Source organism: Perna viridis, chromosome 4 (assembly GCF_037379345.1).
Source record: "Perna viridis isolate PV_CMFRI_1.1 ecotype Kerala chromosome 4, ASM3737934v1, whole genome shotgun sequence".
NCBI classification, from domain to species: Eukaryota; Metazoa; Mollusca; class Bivalvia; order Mytilida; family Mytilidae; genus Perna; species Perna viridis.
In genome coordinates this window covers 34,259,612-34,280,156 of record NC_142448.1, presented here as the reverse complement: position 1 = coordinate 34,280,156, position 20,545 = coordinate 34,259,612, and the positions used below count along the sequence as shown (strand labels likewise).

General features: G+C 32.2%; 1 protein-coding gene and 1 pseudogene across 1 annotated transcript; one reads left to right on the top strand and one right to left on the bottom strand.

The window, feature by feature from the left end:
* The first annotated feature begins 797 nt into the window (after positions 1 to 797).
* On the top strand, positions 798 to 19,643 carry LOC148619855 (forkhead box protein K2-like). The gene is made up of 8 exons (XM_088580207.1): positions 798 to 1,207; positions 2,624 to 2,830; positions 7,931 to 8,294; positions 10,135 to 10,328; positions 12,284 to 12,486; positions 12,708 to 12,938; positions 13,821 to 14,149; positions 16,695 to 19,643. Exons 1-8 carry the CDS (start codon positions 846 to 848, stop codon positions 16,833 to 16,835), a joined length of 2,031 nt encoding a protein of 676 aa, XP_088436333.1. The 5' UTR covers positions 798 to 845; the 3' UTR covers positions 16,836 to 19,643.
* Positions 5,213 to 6,024, bottom strand: LOC148619856 (uncharacterized; annotated as a pseudogene).
* Positions 19,644 to 20,545: the final 902 nt, after the last annotated feature.

The following is a 20,545-nucleotide window of genomic DNA, read 5'->3' as shown; positions in this document are numbered from 1 at the left end:
ACATTGCAGTTGTTATATATTTTCTGTAAATGAATTTGAATAAAAAGTTCTAGAACCCTCTCCCCCCCCCAAATAAAGAAAAAAAAAGAAAACCATCGCAAGGTCCAGCTTTAAGTATGATTTTTTGGAATATCCCATAATGAAAAATTAGACAATCCTTGTACAAGATGCCATATATTCCCTTCTCCTTTGTATCCAAGGATTCAAGAACTTTAAATAATTAACATATAATAATAAATAATTGAATAAATAAAAATCGAGGATCCGATTTCAACTGACCCACCCAAAGAAGCAAACGACAAACTTATAAATTATAGCATACTTCAAAAAAAAAACAAAAAAACAAGCAAGAAACAAAACATATAAAAAAATAAATAAAAATAAAAAAATAAAACAACTCCCCCAAAGAAGCAACCGACAAACTTATAAATTATAACATACCTCAAAGCAAAAACAAAAACATACATTAAAAAACAACCAAACAACAAACAAAACAAAACAAAACAAAACAAGAAAAGAAAAGAAAAGAAAAAAAAAAACAGGAAAGGAAAGGGTAAAGACTCGGACAAAATAACACGTTTTCTTTATAAAATTATCTTAAAATTAATATTGGAATACTTTGTTATTGGGAACTTTACTAAGTTCTACACGTAATTTTCAAATTATCTTCAAATCCTTTATATTATTATCATTAATCCCAAATATGTTCAAAAATCATTTATATTTCCCGCGGTTTTATGTTTATGGTAAATTTACGAAGCATGCTGGGATATTGTGATGTAAACATAGGAATAGGGTATGTTGTTTTCCCTTGATCTGCCATTTTAGTGTGCTATCGCCTCGTGATGTCTGCTGCCCAACAAACGTCGGATAACGATGCTTGGGCATTGTTATCGCTGATGAAGTCGGCCCCAGCAAGTCCCAAAGGAATTCAATGGCAACCAGAACCACACAATATACCGTTGGCACGACTGGAAGGGAGAGACTTTGAATATTCTATGAGAAAAAATCGGATCACGATAGGGAGAAATAGTAGCAAGGGTGAAGTCGATGTAAACATGGGACATTCTAGTTTTATTTCACGTGTTCATCTTGAAATTTTCTGCGAACAGCCGAACTTTTTTCTTAAGTGTGGTGGAAAGAATGGCATATTCATTGATGGTATCTTTCAGAGAAAAGGCGCACCGCCTTTACAGCTTCCAAGGACGTAAGCACGCAGTTCCCCCTTTGATGGCCTCAGCCGACTTGTCGGCTAATGTTTACAATCAAAATGACGCATTTCGAGTCCGACATCTGATTCTTCTGAATTTTAGTGCATTCGAATATCAAAATAATTTGTTTTTCTAAATGTAAACAAAGGGAAATTCGGTATTTTGTAAATAAAGGGTAACCATGTGCTCGACAAATAATGGCCGCTATGTAAACAAAATGGCTGCATGTTTGTTTATGTTTTTTTCTAGAACAAATAGACTGGGTGTTTTTGTCAATCCTTGGACAATTTTACACTGACTTTTAATCTTTCTTATTTGATACTTTTCCATAAAGAATATTTATTGCAATAGGGCAGTTTCTAAGGAAAAAACTAGAGGTTTTAGTAAAGTTTGTTTGTAAACAATGATGTGACGTGCTGTCGAGCATGACCCATTACCATAGGTGTGAGCATTTGATAGAGGTGAAAAGAACTTCCTTCTTGTACTTTATTCTATAACTCAAAGAACTAAAATTGTATGAGATAAACACATGTGTTTAAAGTAAACCGAGTCTTGTCCACCCACTGGTTTAATTAGATAACCCATAATATTTGTTTTCTTTTCAAATTAGGTCAGATATTACTTTATTTGTTTACTATCATAACTCAGATTGCAACGTGTCCTTGCACATTATGAGAGAAACAGTATTTTCATATAGAATTTCTGATAATAATTTTGTGTATACTATAGCATTGAAGATGAATATGTGTTTATTCAAATCAAAGGGCCCTTTGCAGAGCTTTTATTATATAACCGTGATGTAGGAGGTGTAGCGAGGTGACACTTCATGTGTGCATTTGGTTAACTTGCGTAGAACCCAGAAAAAATTCTGTTGCAGCTATCTTCATTATTCATAAACAATCTTTTTTTAAATGATATTATGGAGAGATAATCGATTTTACATTTTTAGATATTAATTTATATTTTTGAAGATATTTACAATTTAAAAAAAAATCGATTTCAGGAAATGAACATGGTAGTTTCAAATGGCTTCCAGTAAATTTAGAATCCTTCAGTTGGCCAAACAAATTGAAATGTGACCTTTCACCGAAATGAGAATGACACAGTGTTGATTATCAGACAGTTACAAACAAAACAGAAAAAAAATTTACAATATACATTCATATACTCATACTGGCATAAATAATGGTTACATGATTCTGCTACATGTACATGGTTCACTTCAATACTGCTCAGTAGTTTATAAGACATGCAATTTATATGTAAAGTACACGTATCATAAATCTAAATTTTATAAAGATCTGATTTTTAATGAAAATTGCACTGCACTTGACAGTTTAACATGTTTGTCAGCTTAGTAATTTCCTATGAATAATTTTTTGCATATCAAGGATTTTTTCTCTAATTTTCAGCTGTGTTCTGAGGTTCCCAAGCACCAACATAAAGATAGTGTTCCAGTCATTAGTTGAGGACAACCCTCCAACTGCCCCACCCCCTCCACAACCAGATTCCCCACCAAAGAAAAAAGCTCCATTACCTCCATTAAAGATCAACATCCCTGAGCCTGTTCAGCGTCAGCCATTTGAAAGTCCATGTCCATCACCGACAGGGACCATTAGGTATATATTGTAAAGTTTGACTTGTGCCACCATATTTTGGTGTGAATAGTAAGCATTGAAGGTCGAAACGTGTGTAAAAAAGGGTTTTTTTTTAAAAATAGATTGCAGTAGCATTTTGTAAGACAAAAGATTGGTATTTTGCACTTGATCAGTCAATGTACTTACCATGGTCCTGTATTTCCTACAAAAATGTGAAGGAAAGATATTTTTATTCAGACTAAAATATCATGTAAAAAAATCAGTATCTACATTTGTACATAAATTGGATAATTTTAATTTTAAAGCATGATAAAACTGACACAATGTGTTAGATGGCTATAAGTCAGGAAAATCGGACATTTCCTGTTTGGGTTGTAACACAAATTTCATTACTTTTCATTTTAAAACATACTTTTAAAGAAGAAAATTGTTAAAAACAATCAATTTAAGTTTCAAAATAATCATTTTCAACTACAAAAGCATTCATTAAGGAGTGATTGACAAAAAAGGACTTTGTTACTTTTTGGTTTTTAGTTGTTTCATTTTAACATTTTAATCCCTTACATTTGTACCAAGTTAAATAAGAAATAAATATTGTACAAGGGTCAGGAAATTTTGACAACCCATGTCGGACATTTTATCAAATTTCAGCAGATGTTTGTGTCAGTCTTTCACCTGTCTAAATCAAGAATAAACTTTAAAAACCCTTTCTTGAATTAATTATAGATAAATATTGGAATTTGTGTTATTCCATCACATGTCTTTTACAAAATATCTGAACGAGTGAACGAGTTCGGTTTCAACCACACATGGACGTTTTGACATGTAAACAAAACATCATGTCTCTCGGACTTTTTCATCACATCGGCAAACAGCTGAAAACTTCCGATCGACGAGAAAAATGTTGACTGTTTTAAAATTAAAATCGTGAATACATTTTGTACATTGATTTGAATGGGTTGTTGACTTATGTATTAACAGATTTAATCGATGAATAAATGACAAACTACGACTGATTCATAGTTTCAGCACCATGTACTTTCATTACCACTGAAAGATCGACAAGAAAATATTGGATTTGTCAGTCTTTTTAGCTCACCTGGCCAAAGGACACGTGAGCCATTGCCATCACTTGGTGTCCTTCGTCGTTAACAATTATACAAAACTCTTCTCCTCTGAAACTACTTGACTAATTAGAACCAAATTTGGTATGAATGTTCCTTGGGATATCCTGCATAGAACTGATGTGGGGATTTTTGATTCGTCAAAAAACATGGCCACCGCTACTAAAACTAGAACATAGGGGTCAGACAGTAGTTTTTCACGTATATCTCCTAAACTGTTAGGTTTATCCAAATTCTTTCAGTAGCTGTAATGATCCATATTAGGACTACAAAAGTCCTTGAAAGGGAAAAAATGACTTTTTTTTAATAGTTTTCAGTCAATATCTTGAAAACTATGATAGATTAAAAGAAGGTAGAAAAGATCTTGTTATAGCCTACCAAGGACTTCTTTAGTCAGAATTGTTGGACAACTTGTTTAATTTATTGCCTTTGAAAGGCAAAATTCAAGAAGGTGAGCAATGCAGGCTCCTGGGAGCCTCTTGTTCTTATTTAAATCAAGTAATAAATGTATGAATATTCTCCGAGTCACTTCAATTAATTTGTATACGCAGTGGTGCTGCATGTGTAGCATTGATTTAATTATGCAATCAACTAATCACTTACAGGTAAAATCCCAGTCACAGGTGGCTGTACATCGGCTAATTTATGTCAAATAATTTACAATAAACAATTAGGAGGGTTCATTACACCTATTCCAACATTTTGAAATTTAAGTTAAAAAAACAAAAATTTCATGTTTGAATAGGTGGAATTATTGTGTAAACATTGGACAAACAATCGGATTAGCTTGTAAAAACATTATTTAATTGGTGATGTTAATTACAGGTAAAAAGGTGATTTTTTTGTAAGAATGTTGGAATTAATATGTTTTGTAAATGTATCCTTTGCTTACTTTAGTACAGTTACTTTTGATTTTTTTAATGTTTATTGGGAAACTATGCTATAAAAACTGATTTTGTCTGATATTGTATTGTTGTATTCTGTTATATTTGTGATGACTTTGTCTGATTCATGCCTCCTGGTATCTTCATGGAATAAATGATTTGAATATGAGAAAAAGAAATTAAAACTAAATAAATTCATTTTTTTATTTTGTACATTTGATTATATATAAACAACATATTGAACAACTAAATTATTTAGCACTAACAAAATTCTTTGATCAGAAAGAAGCACAAATATAAACAAATTACTAAAATCATACTGCAATATTGCAAAAGTTAATTCAAGACAAAAAGCACAAATATACTGTTGAAACACAAATAAAACATACTAAATTTCAATCAATGTGTAACAAGTAAGATGCGGCATCAGCATACTGGACTGGTGTGAGTTCCTGGTTTTGAAGTCTGGTTTTCAGGTTGGCGAGTCTGTTGTCTATCTCTCTGTATTTTTTTTCTTTGGTACTCGTTTACCACCAGCTGAATACTGTATTAGAGTCAATGCGTGTATTGCTTCTTCTTGTTTGAGTAGTCGAATGATGTTGAAAATGTTCGGGTGTGGTGATTTTACAAGTTTCTTCAACTTCCCATGCCAACCTTCAAGGTGATTTGTAGTTCTGGGTCCCTCTGTGGCGTAGTGGTTCCAGAGGTTGCGATGGCCTTCAACCCAGTAGCTGGTGACGTAGTCGGTGAAACCTAAGTGTCAGTGTTGGTGTCAGCATCGTTGATGTCCTCAAGTGCATTAAACCATACGTCTTCAACAGTGTTTGGTGGTAGTAGTGGTAGTACAGCTGCTCTACGAACTAGTTGGTGGACATACTCATCATCTTTGTATGCAGTTTGAAGGCCATGTTTCAGTGCATTTCTCCTTATACACTGGGTGTAGTGGAAGAAACAACCTTTGATGTTGATGCCAGGGAATACTGCGTAGGCGGCATTGTGTACTGCTGTTTCGTAGTCTACAAACATGGTTGTCGGGTGAAGAGGAGTGTTGTTGCTCATTTTCTTATATTATTAGAATTTAATTCATTTTCACTCAAAATTTATTTTGTAGGAAAATTTATAAACAGTGCTTTTTCATATTTAATTCTCAGGTAAATTTTACCTGTAAAACTAATTAATTACTAATTATTGTAACAACATATTAGGCTATAACAACATCTATTGTTCTCTGCATGTTGGAATAGGTAGAATATGTAATTTCAAAATGTTGGAATAGCTAGAAGACACCATTAGGAGACAGGTAGACAGGATGTTTATACAGTAATAAAACCGTGCCAACTATTGTTTTTTAGGGTTGAGAATTTTTGTATGTCTGATATTGGAAAATGGTTGTCAGTCATTTGCAAAATTTGTCTGTCAGTGACCAACATATTTGACCGTTTCCGGATTCTTGGTCTGAAGACATTTTAACATGATTAAAAAAAAAATATTGTTTAAAATTCAGTACTTAAACTTGTATTTGATGGTTAGATAAACTTTCTTTCAGTAACTTTTTACTTCTAGTTGTTTATCTCTTTTTCTAGTATGAAAATCTTTTATTTCTTGGTCTGATCGTATATTTTGATGCATAATACACACCCCCAGCTCTGTATATGATTTCTATGCAAAAATATGTGCATTATATCCACCAAAACACAATAATCATTTAACAGTGGCAGGTCCAGAAATTTTGAAAAGGATAGGCACTGATTGGTGGGGGTGGGATGGTGTCTCTCTGGGATTTGATTGAACATGAATTTGGTGAAAATTAATGTATCATCGGGCTTAATAAAAACAGTTATGGTTTGTTTTTTTTTCATACCTGTTGAACTTTGAAACTATTTTTGTGGCCCCTTAAGGAATGACTGTTATATTTTTTCAGTCTTTGAAGAAATAACCTCAATCACATGGTGCACACTAAAAAAACCTGTGTAGCAGATTATTTTCAAGTGTGCACCATGGGCATTGAGGTTATTTCAAATAGACCGAAAAAAATATAAGTCATTCCTTATAATTTAATTCAAGTACCAAAATTCAACGAGTAAACCATTAAAAATGATTGATGGTGTCGCAGACATTGCAAAATTTGGTCTGTGAGGTTGTAATTGAAATTTTTTATCCAATCAGAAACTGGGTTACTTATGGAATTAAATTATGATTAAATATTTCAAATGGATTTCAACATTATCTTTTTTTGTCCCCTGCTGCAACGTGGAGCGGGGACTTAGAAATGCTGGTGTCCATCAGTGCGTCTGTCCGTCTGTGCATCCAAAGCTTGTGGACGCAACTCCTCAGAAACGGCTGAACGGAATTTGACCATATTTTGTAGGATTGTTTGTCACCATGTGTAGTTTACCATACGTAACCGCTATTTTGATTCGATAATTTTTATGGGAGTTATGGGACTTTGTTCATTTTTCACGTTTTTTTTTTGCAGATTTTTTTAAACCTTGAATCGCCTTATGGACTTATGAAAATACATAAGTTTTTAATCTGCTATTTATACAAGTGTCAAATGTTTGTAATTCAACTCTTTCTACAGCGGTGGGGGACATATGACTACGTGTAGCATTCTTGTATGCAATGAATATTATGTTCAAAATGTCACAAAAGTCATAAAATAAGAGAAATGCTGTTTTTGTTAATCCTTGCTCAATCTAGTACAGTTAGGCATGAAAAAGTATAATTTAATTTGCTAACAGGGACACCCATGGAATTTGATTTCTGTCATGTAGTATGATACTTGATGAGGATGTGATACAGTTTGCTGGTATTCTGGTGAGAAACTACAGAAATTGTAGGCATCACACAGTGACCTGGATGGTTCTTTCTCAGTGAAAATTATTTTTTGTAAAGAATTTACAAAATGTATTTGGACAGGCTTAAAACTGAAAAAGCTTAAACTCAGCTTGTATCACTGGTTTGAATTCAAAGTCAATGAGAGATAATTTATAAACAAAATGTAAATACGTTTTAGGTTTTAACGTTATGAAGAAAAAAAAAATCATTATTATTATGTAAGTTGGCTTTGTCTTCAAATAAAATTTTCAAGATTAAATTTTCTCTGATTTCAGTGCAGCTAATTCTTGTCCAACATCACCCAGAGGAGGAACATCTCACCGTCCTAGTTTTATTTCCGAGGCTCATTTAGCGGCCTTGAATGCTGCTGCAGCATCCCATTCTCATGCCAACAGTTATACAAACAACAACAGCATTAAACATGAGGAAAAAGACAGTACGCCAATGTTAGCAAATAATGATTCATCTAGTGGAGGTGGAGGGAGTCCTAAAGATGATTCTAAACCTCCCTATTCATACGCACAGTTAATCGTTCAAGCAATTTCATCAGCACCAGATAAACAATTGACTCTTAGTGGTATATATGCATACATAACAAAAAATTATCCATATTATAGAACTGCAGACAAAGGCTGGCAGGTAAGAAGAATATCCATCTTGAGTATGGCATTTTATTGATTAAATATTGATATACTTTTTAGCTTACCTGGCCCAAATAGTTACTTCATTTGCATTTGCAGCCTAAATGATTTATATATTGCTGTGTACAGTACTCTCTTAATATTTAGTTTTTTAGTACATTTGAATTTAGGTGAGAATTTTGTATTCTATTTCGCTGTGCACTACTTGTAAAATGACCCTGTTGATGCAGTCAGAGAAAGCTGAGCTCAAATTTCATAACATTGAAGTAAAGAACAAGAACACTAACAAAATATAGAACGAAAAACAAAGACATATACACTGGTCCACAATATTAGGCTTCTCCATGAGCTGTTATATACAATTAATCATGACAGATTTACGACTGAACCCAATTTGTAAATAATCATGGCATTGTCGATAGGAAGATTCATAATTAGTTACTTCACAAATTAATTTTAAGGGAAGTGTCAATCATATGAAAATATTTATAGTGAGCCAAACATTGTTTATTGCATCTGGTACTTGCTAAAATATTTCAAAGGAAATTGGCTAATTTTTGTTGATGTATTTGCTGTTGTTTTCTTGTGTATCTTCCTCCAGTGTTTGGAGCATGCACAGGGAATGAAGTTAAAGGTTGTCTTATTGCCCAGGACATGTAAAACAACCAAGTGGACAAGTTTAAGTTATATCATGCCCCTGGACAACCAAATTATTTTCATTTATTAACATGCATTTCCTCAAGGACAACCTAGATTTTAAAGCTGCATTAGCTGCCAAATTTGTTCAGTTTTGATTCTACTGAATTTTGCTAATTCAATGAAATAAGTTAGTAGTAATGCAATTGAAGCAATAAATGTCGATAATACCTACAGAATATTGTGAAAACAACGTTTTTGAAATCAGAGAAGATCGATACCTCTGATCTAATTATTTTTCACCATTACTTCCGAAGATCACTGACAGGACATTCACCTGGGTTAAAAATACTTTAACCTTTGTAAAAAAAAAAAATAACAATAAGGGATACACAGGTAAGGATGTGTTTTGTTTTCATTTCATTTCATCTAATAAATAATGACCATATTTGAGCCACATTATGTCAAAATAGGTAAATTTCAAAAGAATCCTTGCGTTATAGTCGAACTTTTTTCTTTTACTGCTTGAGTCCGTCGGTCTTCTTTACCGTTGAATAACGACTTTGTTTTGCTATCAGATTGTTATTAACGAGGTGACTGTTACAGCACATGCGGGAATTAAGGTCACAAGAAGTCACATGCATACAGATTTATCTAGGTCGATTTTTTGTCTTGCAAGACAATAAATATATAGACACCTATTTCATTTTATTAATGCATTTTATTTGTGGATATCAAATGAAGTTATACAGGAAAAGTACAATTTAGTAGAAATAATACAAAGTTAAGGTATATTTCAACAGAAACAAAAATATATGAAAATGACAGCTAATGCAGCTTTAATTTGGGCAAGTAGAATTTTCATCAACTTGCCCATTACCCATGATTAGGACATTGAAGCTTCATAAAATGTTATCACATGTGTTTGGCAGGAAAATAGATAAGAAATAGAAAGTAAAATTTCCCAAGTCTAAATATAGTAAAAATAGTAAGATGAAGAAAAATGGACTGTTTAAATTATATGCACATGCTTTGACCCAAATTACTCTGCTTTCATGGCTAGATCAGGTTTCTGTCATGAATATTATCTTATTAATAATCCTCCTTTGAGTCAGTTTCTCTGACTCATGCAAATTTAATTCTTTGCACAGGTGTACATACAGGTTTCATTATAATATAAATGGAAATCCTCTTTTTTTCAGAACTCCATAAGACATAACTTATCACTTAATAGATATTTTGTAAAAGTACCTCGGTCGCAAGATGAGCCAGGTAAAGGTTCATTCTGGAGAATAGATCCTGCATCAGAAGCTAAGTTAACAGCCCAAGCATTTAGACGGCGGCGTCAGAGGGGAGTACCATGTTTCAGAGCTCCTTTTGGAGGATTATCAACAAGGTAAGCTTAGCTTTTCACACTTATGTTTATCCCCCTTTAAGTGTTGGGTGTATATAGGCTTCTTTCTGTCTGTCCAAACATTTTTCTCAACAGCTTGTAGTATTGTTATGAGACATTGTGGGATGCAAAGATGTACATGCTGTTAAGAGTTTACATGTATGTTTGGACAAAAATTGTAGAAATGACGGCTGTTGAACTTAGGTGTATTTCGGTAAACATGGTCTCCTGCACTCCTTCTGAACAATTTGCAGGATTGTTATGAATCTTAATGGAGTGTTAAATTGCCTTATTGGAATGTGCATATTGTCAGAAACATATTCTGTCATTGTGTAGTCAATAAAAAAAATAGCACTGAATGCAGTTTGGAGTTAAAGAATGGCAGCAAAATATTATGTCAAAAATGCTTTGTTTAACCCCAATAAAAACTGTGTCCAATATGAATTGTGTGTCCCCATTGGTCCCCAAATGTACAGGCTTCAACGTGCTGCAGGGGGTATTAGTCCCATTATGGGCAATGTTGGTTTCAACTTAATTGTACTTCCAACCATGCTTCTTTAATAAGATCTGCTGAAATGTTAAGGCATGACTTTTTTCTTTTTCCAGCACTCGGGGATTTATAAGAAATTATAAGTAATTTCATTTGAATCTGATATCATTTTAATTCAGTGTTCTCCCCAATTCCTTATAGTATTGTGCTTGGCAGGGCGATAATTTTCAATACTGGGCTGTCTGAAATATCCCCTGCAAACAAAGTTTGGGGGTATATAGGAATCACCACATCTGTCTGTCTGCCTGTTTGTCCACATTTCTTTTAAATGTAACTCCTAAAACACTCAAGTGTTTTTGTTCAAAAATTTATAGGAAGGTTGGTTGTGCATGAAGGAATATAATTATAAATTTGGATGACTCCAAAGGGAGTTACATGTAATCCAAATAGCATTTTACATTTAGGTACATTTGAAGTGTTGCTTTAGTTATTGTTGTGGAATTTTGATATGATTTTACTAACCACTAACAGAATGTTCCTACTTTTTTGTTACCCTTCCCATTTTAGAATAAGGGGCCTAAAAGGATAAAAATAGGTGTTTTATTAAAACTCATGTAGAATGTTTGTTTTTCTTTCGATTTGGATTACCGGGGGTATTATTTTTGGTTTTGGTCCTTCATGATAAATAAAACCTTATGTCACTGGTTCATGTTAGGAATTTCCATACTGTTACTGAACATTACACAAAGATATAGTCCAAATGTAATTCCTTTTATATCATTCATTACTTCTTAAATAAGTATCCTACAAATATTCAGCTCAATAATGTTATTTTTGCAAGAACATTAAGATCTAGTCTTTAAATCAACTGAAGATTTTAGGGACTTGTTTTATGGTCTTGAAAGATTATTGGTGATAAATTTGCATTAAGAGAATGAGTTCTGGCAGTAATATGCCAAGAATCATTTAATGTGCTAAACGTGTTCCATTTAACACAATTATGTGTCAAAATCTCCTCATTGATATTTTATGACTAATAGGAAATGGAGAGCAGTGATATTAACCAAATACGATAGCAGGAAATTCAAATTGATACAAAGTGTCTTGTTTTGGAAACTCTTATTTTTATCAATGAAATTATTTTCGTAGACTGAAATTGGTTTTATTTTAATATAATTACAGTATACATGTAGGATAATACTCTATTAAAATAGTTTTTGAATGTACATGTAAATGCAAATTAAATTCTTTTTTTGGCATCCATTGTCGTTAACAATTTTTCAAACATCTTCTCTGAAACTACTGAATGGATTTGGATGTAACTAAGCATGATTGTTCCTTCAGGTATCCTGCACAAAATGACCATTTGGATTTTTGAGTAGTTGAAAAACATGGCTGCCGTTACTAAATATAAAACATAGGGGTCAGGCAGCAGTCATCGATTAAACTGAACTCAATTTATTTTTAGATCTGCTCCAACCTCTCCAAGCCAGATGGGTGGTACATTCACACCAGACAGTTTATCTCGAGAGGGAAGTCCTATTCCTGAGGCAGAAGAATCAACTCCAACTGTACAAACTTCTAACTACATTCAACACCCTCAAATTATCCCTGCAAGTTCTATTGCAGAGTTATGTAGAATTAGTCAGTCTGCTCCTGGTTCACCAGCAGGTACATTCATGATTTTATGATTTACATTTTACTCTCACTCTAAGTATGGACTTGACTGCAATAATATTGTCGTTAAATTTGTTAATTGATCCTACTTTCCTTCAAATTTGCAAAGCATATTTCTCAGCTGCTTGCTAATTCCAAAAACTCTTTGAAGCTTTCATTTTCAGTGAGCTTCAAACTATATACAATTAACATGTACTTTATTTCTTTCTTTTCAGCCTCAAGAGTGATGTCCCCTATCTCTGTCACCACAATGCAACCTGCCGTCTCGACAGTTTCTGCTCTTCATCAACTCCCAACAGTCATCACTAAGCCCAAAGTCATAGTAACTAATACTGCCCAGATGGTGTTAAATGGACCATCACATACTGTAGCTAATACATCCTTAACAAATGGGGCCCATACTGAAATCAAGAAAGAGCCTAATAGTTTTCAAGGTATTCCCTTAGGTAAGAAAATATTAGGAATATTGCAAGTAGTTGTTACAAGTAATACATATATGCACTTGGCTTAGTAAAAATGAACAGCACTATGCATTTCACTTCTTTCAATAATCATGGCAATGAATAGAAGACAAATCAACTGTTTGTTTCATAATGAACAAAAATGGATATTGCAAAATATCAACTCTGTTTTTAATTTCAACATCACAACAAAGTAGTCTTAGCGAGTTTGGTAAGGAGTTTGTGAAAAAATTGTTGTCTGATGTCACCAATAGTGTCTTGAGAATAATTATGGAAACGTCACAACGTTGCTTTCGACCATTCAGGTTTTATAGAAAATGATAAACAATCACACAACAACCAATTGCAACAGTGAATTTATCAAGTCACTAGTACAATCACATCATTCATGGTATGATATTGCAAATATTGAGCTGTCCAAGAAGTAGATAAAATGACCAAATTATAAAGAAATCATTGTAAGCTAAGTTATTTTGACTAATTTGGTGAAGAATTAAAATAAAAATGTGATAAAAATCACTGCAGAATAGTCTGTTGTAATAGAATGATCTTTGAGAGATTGTCAGAAGCAAACCACAAAATTAGACTGATATTCTAATATGTGAAAATAAGTTAAACTGACATTTTGGCAAGTAGATATTCAAATTGTACTTGTTTGAAAATCAATAAAAAAGTTTTGAATTTAAAAAAGATTTTCAGGGCATGTCAATATTATTTTCAAACATATGAAATTTATTTATACTCTACTGACATGACATGTCTTACAAGAAGTTTACATTACTTGAAACCAACCACTATTTATGATTTTTTGTTTGATTAAGACTATTATTTAACTTCATTACAGTGTAAAAAAAATTTTTTTTTCAGATAAATTAATAGGTGCAGCTCCTGGAGTGAAACCGGTCACATTAGTAAGAAATCTGATAACAAGCCTGACCCCCCAAGCTGGTGTTAATGTCGGTGGACAGCAATTTACGATGTTGCCATCATCTCAGTCAAGTCAGGCAGCGAACATCCTGTCCCAGTCCGTAGCTAACTCTGCAGCTGGGTCCCAAGGCTTAACCTTGCTCTCCCAGCAAGGACTGCAGTATGTTAGTGCAGCAGCCACAGCTGCACAGCCTGGGTTACAGTATGTCAGTGCTGCAGGAGCTGTTTCACAGAACACAGAAGCCCAGCAGTCACAGACTCAGTTTCTTGTATGTTAAAGTTCACTTTTCTTCTTTGTAAAATTTGCCAGTTTTCACAGAAATGTGAGGCACTATAACAGTGTTAGCAAATTTTACTGAACTAAATGACTAAAACTGGGTCTCGTTCAAAAAAATCTTAATGTTGAATATTTCCTCAAATCCTGAGTTTTTATCCAGTTTGAGTGGAGGAAGGATTAAAGGAAAGTCCTAATTCAGTATATTTTTTCCAAACTGAGCATTGATCATTAAATTTTTATTGCATGGATAAGGACAGGAATGAAAATTGGAAACTTAAGATTATTCATCTTTATTGCCTGGAAAAATTCTTCCATTTAACCACATTTAAGGATATTTTAAATATGTTTTGGTATATTCAAGTGGGGAAGAAAGTAGACTTTTCCCAAGTAAATTTCAATGTTCCAGCTAGCCCAAAATAGAGGGGCCCCCACCACTCAGCCTTTTTTTTTGTGCGCCTCTGCCTTTTCCAGCCTTCTTGTGTGCCTCTCTGCCCTTGTCGTCTATATTTTTGTTGCCGTATGTCTTTAATTACATGTATATATTTGTATAATAAATTAGATAACTGAAGCTTTTTGTTAAATAGGTTAAATCAATTGATATAACAGCAAGCCCCTGTTATTGACTGTTAATCAGTCAGTTAATTACCTATCAGGTAGATCGATTAAATGTTCTACCTGTTGACCGGAACAAATCATGTCCTTAGATCATTGAAAAACAAATTGACAAATTATGTGAAACAAACTTGTAATTGATGCTTCTGAACATTTCTCAAGCCTGATTTACTTAAAATAAAAAAGAAATTAATAAAATGTGTTCAAATTGTCTGTAAAACAGAAAAACTTAATATATTCACCTCATTCATCAACTTGATTCATGCCGTCAAATATTAAACAGGAGACTTGCACAGCTAGAATGTGAAAAACAAAAAAATTGCAAAAACTTGTTCTTCAGGATATTTTTTTTTTTTTATGGTGGAAAAGAAGTTAGCTTAAAGTACATTTTTATTCAATATTTAATACTTCATATTTCATTGAGAATTTAGTGTGTAATTTATACAAACTTAAGTGGCATTTCATAATCGTAAAGTAAAAAAAAAGAAAATAAAAATAGTTATAAATACTAACACAGCCAATCAAAATGAATATCCATATGAAATTTCTTTTATACAAATAAAATATAAAAATAAGAATGAAAACATTTCATTAGGAAACCGATTACAGATTATAAAAATTTTACTTCAAAAATGTTTTACATCAGAAATTTATTGCTGTATCATATATTCACAGCTCCTTCCCATATTTTATTATTATTATTTTTTTTTTGGGGCTACAAATTTTCTTATGAAGAAAGGTTGCTGTTATCAAGACTAGCCACAGACACTCTGTTAAAAGATCTAAATATCGAGTACAACTGTGATCAGACAATATTCAATTCTATACTTGATAAGTGTGTACAGGCTTTCTTCAGATGCGAAAACAGGAGAGTAGTTAGCATTTAAGTTGAGTTATACATGCTGCTATTGATTCATTTTAAGAACGTTTTTTGCATGTTGACTTTAATTTTAAAACAATTTTTAAACATTGATGTAATATTGTAGTAATAAAACCTATAAATGTACAATGAGGTATATTTATCTTTCGACATTATAAAATTTTAATTGATATAACAATAATGTCCCTTTTTCATGAAGTTTACATGTTAAATAAATTTTCTCTCCTCTGCCCTTAAGTTCTAGCTGAAACACTAAACTTGAAGCATTTACTATCATCTCAATGAGTAGAAAGTAGAAAGGATTTTATAATGCAGACCTGATTTTCTTCTGCTTTCAAATCTGGAATTGACGGTTCATGTGTCAATTTCACAAAAAAAGTCGCAAGTGTGAAATTGATTGTAAATTAGGAAGTCACAATGCTATTTAAGGTTGTGATGTCATTACTTATGATCAGCTTGACACTTATGACTATTTGTGAAATCAACGCCAGGTTATTTTTTTTTTTGCCTTATGTTAACTTTCGATTTTGGCAATTTCTTCTTGTTTGGTTGGCTCAGTAAAACCATGTCTTGTATTGCTTCTGTCACTTTACCCTTTACTGAATGCTAGAATCTATATCCTTCTATAATTTAAGGTTCAGTTTGAGAGTCAATGAAATTAAAATTAGACTTGATAATTGTTCCATTCAATCACTGCATGTAGGATTTAACAACACCACATTTTACTTTTGCTTTGAATAATGCTTTCACAATCATGAAAGCTGAGATCTGATTGGCTGATAAGAAAGGTCATATGAACTGAAAGTAAATGATTGGCTGATGAGAAAGGTCATATGAACTGAAAGTAAAATGGAGTGTAGATTCTACCAACAGTGATTAAATGAAACAATTTAAAGTATATTGATGAATAGTCGTGTGAAGACAATTTTGTAAAAGAATCCATTTTTTTTAATCAGTTTAGTAGTTAAAAGATCAAACATCTCTGGTCAGTTTTATGTGTTTTATGTTCCGCTCCATTTACCATCCTTTGTTTTTCCTTCATTAGGTAACAGCGATGTCTGGTGTAACTGTTCCAGTGACAAAGCGTCCAGCCGAGGATGGCGACATGGGTTCAGTAGAGAGTAAACAGATCAAGCTTGATACAGCCGAGGAACAAGTTGTCAAAGAAGAAGGACAGACAGACTAGAAACAAATTTTATGAAATTTTTATTTCTTTTGACTGTTAGTTGTTATTGGTGACATATTTTTACACTTTTAAAGGCGAGGGTGGGAGATTAAAGCTACACATGAATGGTTATTTAGGAAGTTTTGTTCAATGTTTGTTAATATTTCACCATGTTTGTTAAAGAGAAATTAAATGCTTATGGCTTTATCACTGAATAAAATAGGATTCAAAATGTATATTTCTGTAAGCAATACTTATATGGCATGCTCATTTTACAAAATAAACAGTCTAGTTTAAAAGGAGGAGTATGAATTTGTAAAGCATTAAATGCTAAATATACTATGTTAAGATAGGAAGAAAATATAAAAAAAATAATTATTATTTCAATAATATCTTTATACTGATTCCTGTAATGATTAAATAAGTTTGAAACCTGGTCTTAAGGTCTGATTGTTATTGGATACATTAGTTTGAATTAAAGCACCACATCCAAGGCAGCTGAGCATTGCTCACCCAAAACTAGTAATAAATACACATAATACCGTTTTGTTTTCTTCTAAAATGAAAATTGTTTAAAATTTTATTTTTCCACATTTGAAATTCATAAAATAACATTTTTATGCTTAATTAGAGGTTAGTTGTTAAAAAAAAATCAAATTGGAGTAACTTTGAAACAAGGCCGTAGGTAGTTGGAAGAAGAATTTCATATATTGTTCAGTTGTCTGGTTGGATTTAATTAAAAGTTCTTTATTTTTTGTAATCAATAGACTGAGGAATTGATTTTTTTATATTTAAAAATAAGGATTTATGTTCCTAATAATTTATTTCTACCACAAGTTGAAGGTGTGTAAATTAAGTCTTCATTATTTAAAAAGAATTTAATTTGAATTCTATTTATAATTGGGTCCAAGACCTGAGAGCTAAACCCAAATTAAAATATTTTTTTTTGCCTTCTCAAATAAAAAATAATGGCCTTTCAAAATAAGTGGCTCAAAACTTGTTGGAAGTTTATTTTAAAATCTGAGAAAGAAGGTAACATCAGATGAAGTTACTTTTTTTAAAGGCAGAGAAAGTGAGATTGCCTGGGTTACATACACATAAGTGTTTGTTGGGGATTCTGTGATTATGATACAGAAATAGTGCTGAATTTGTGTTAAATATATCAGAATAAGCTCATTGTTTGTTATGGGCTTTTATGTTTTGTTAATTGCTTCTGTATACTTCATTGTAACTCTTTTGTTTTGAAGGTAGTAAAACTTAATATTTGATGTTGTGGTTAAAAACGTATTGCTCAACTTCTATAAAAAGATCAGTGACTTTCTTTGGAGTTAAAGAGATGTCTTGAGAATTCTACATTTATATGGAACAATGGTATATTTCACATCAATGGCTAAAACTGGTCTGTTAAAAAGTTTTCATTCTTGTAGTATTGAGAAGTTTGAAATATTTTAGACATAACTGGTTTTGCAAATGTTTTATGTGTTGATCATATATTTAGTTGTTCTCCAATAAACAGCTCTTCACCTAGAAAGTTGCTGATAACTGCTTTTAATAAAATTTGAGTTTCTCCACTTAGTGGAACATATATGTAGCATTGGTCATAAAAAAAAATTGAAGGTATCTTTTGTAAAGCTATAATTCTAATGTACATTGAACTTGTGTTGAACTTAATGATGATGCAATAGATTTTACAGACTCAAATCACTGAGAATGATGGTAACATCTCTAAGGTTGAAGGAAACTTTAGACTGGTAGTAAAGTTATCGTTTTAACCCTACAGTGATAAATATATCCTGCATTAAGTTTTACTGCTGCCTGTACGTAAGTTTGTTCCATAAAATTCTATAAGCTAAAACTTGACAACTGTTCATGGGAATGATTTTAAATTTGGCATGAAGCTTAATTATGATAGTTGTTACAGTGTGCAACTTTCATCTTGATGGCGCATCAACCTTCTGGTTACCTACCTTAAGAAATTGATATTGTAGGTTTGTAATATGTGGACACTTTTCTGCTAATTTCAGCCACAGTTTTTCCTTAAATTGGTAGGATAAAATGCTGCACCTTTTAGGCATATGATTATTAGATGTTAGATCTAAGTGAGATTATATTGTAAATCTATTTTTAACGACTGACTTGAAATGAAAACTAGGAGCAAAATGATTAATATACCTGAAGATTGTTATTTATATTACCATTTATGATGTCTTGGCAAAGATAAATTGTATGTGGACATTAAAAAATGGCAGTGAACATAGTGCTGTATACCAGTCTTTGCAGGGGATAAAAAATGGATGTTTTCCCCAAACATTTCTAGGTTGTATTTTTTCACTTTTGGTACATTTTTTCTTTTTGAAAAACATCTGTTAAATAAATGATATATTTTTAAAAAAGAAGAATTCATAAAGGTACAAGTTTGGTATCTATTTTAAATTACAGAATTAATAGACCAAAAGAAAAACATTTGAATCCATTTTAATATACTGTAATAATGTTCTCACATCCTTAAATCATTCATTCATCTGTTCATTCATGTTTTTTAAAGTCCATACTGAGTTTCATCCTTATAAATTCAATTGTGATGAATATGGAATGAAAAGAAGTGATCTTTGTATAATTTATTAATTGAATCATTTTTGTATCATTTAACACCTCATGGTATAGACTTGTTATTGTACATATTTGTAGAATTTGATGTTTTTCTCATCTTCACATAGTACTGGTGAACAATGTAATCTTTGTCATTGGTATGTATTAATTGGATAGTAAAGATGGTCCCTGTCTGTGGGATTATATCAGTCTGATCAATAAAATTTTGTTTTACGGACAGATTTCTCTTCTTTGTTCTGTTATGTTGTCCCCACCATTATGCAAGTCTTGGACATATAACTATTAGATGTCTGTGTACCTTCCTTCATACCTTTGGTAAAAAAGTAACTTATGGATTTTGATAAATTTTATAACAGAAGTTGTTATTGTGGATCGCTCAGATGTGTTAAAAAATTAAGTGTCAGTCTCTGTAAGAATCAGGCAGTGGGTGAAATGTGGTATGAAAAATCCCACCATATTGAAAGTTTAATTCGACAATTTGTGCCATCAGAACCAAGGAACAAATACAAGATTTTCCATATAATTTTGGTAAACTGAGTTACAATTTCTTTGAAATGCACTGAAAACAAACATTTGAGGGAGATAACTTTGTCAAAAATCTCAATTTTCTAACATTTTATTATAAAATTTCTGAGCAAATCCAGTGATGCAGAGATCAAATAATGGTCTTTTCAAATAGAGAAAGCATTCTTCTGTAAAATTGTATTGTAAGATGGGGGCATGTTTCTGATTTTTCCCATTTCGCTTGATTCTTACAAAAACTTACACTAAATGATTATCTCCTTTGGAAATTGAACTTTCTTCTTTATTTGTCTTGAAAGTGTTCTCACACTTTAAGTGCATTTCTCAGTGTGAATGTGCATAATTCTCTCAGACAAGTTTGAAAATTAGTGAATATTAATTAAATGACATGAATGTTCTCATTAATCTCAAAATCTGCTGTTGAAGTGGGGCATGGAGCTTTACTTCTGTTGATGTTGCTGGAACTAATTGTTGCTATCCTGAAATTGGTATGCAAAAGGAAAGCAGAGATTAACAAGGAGCAAGATACAAAAAGGAAAAGAAAGAATTTTTTAAGTTTTAAAACTGAGTTCCCAAAACAAAAAAGAAATGACTAGGTT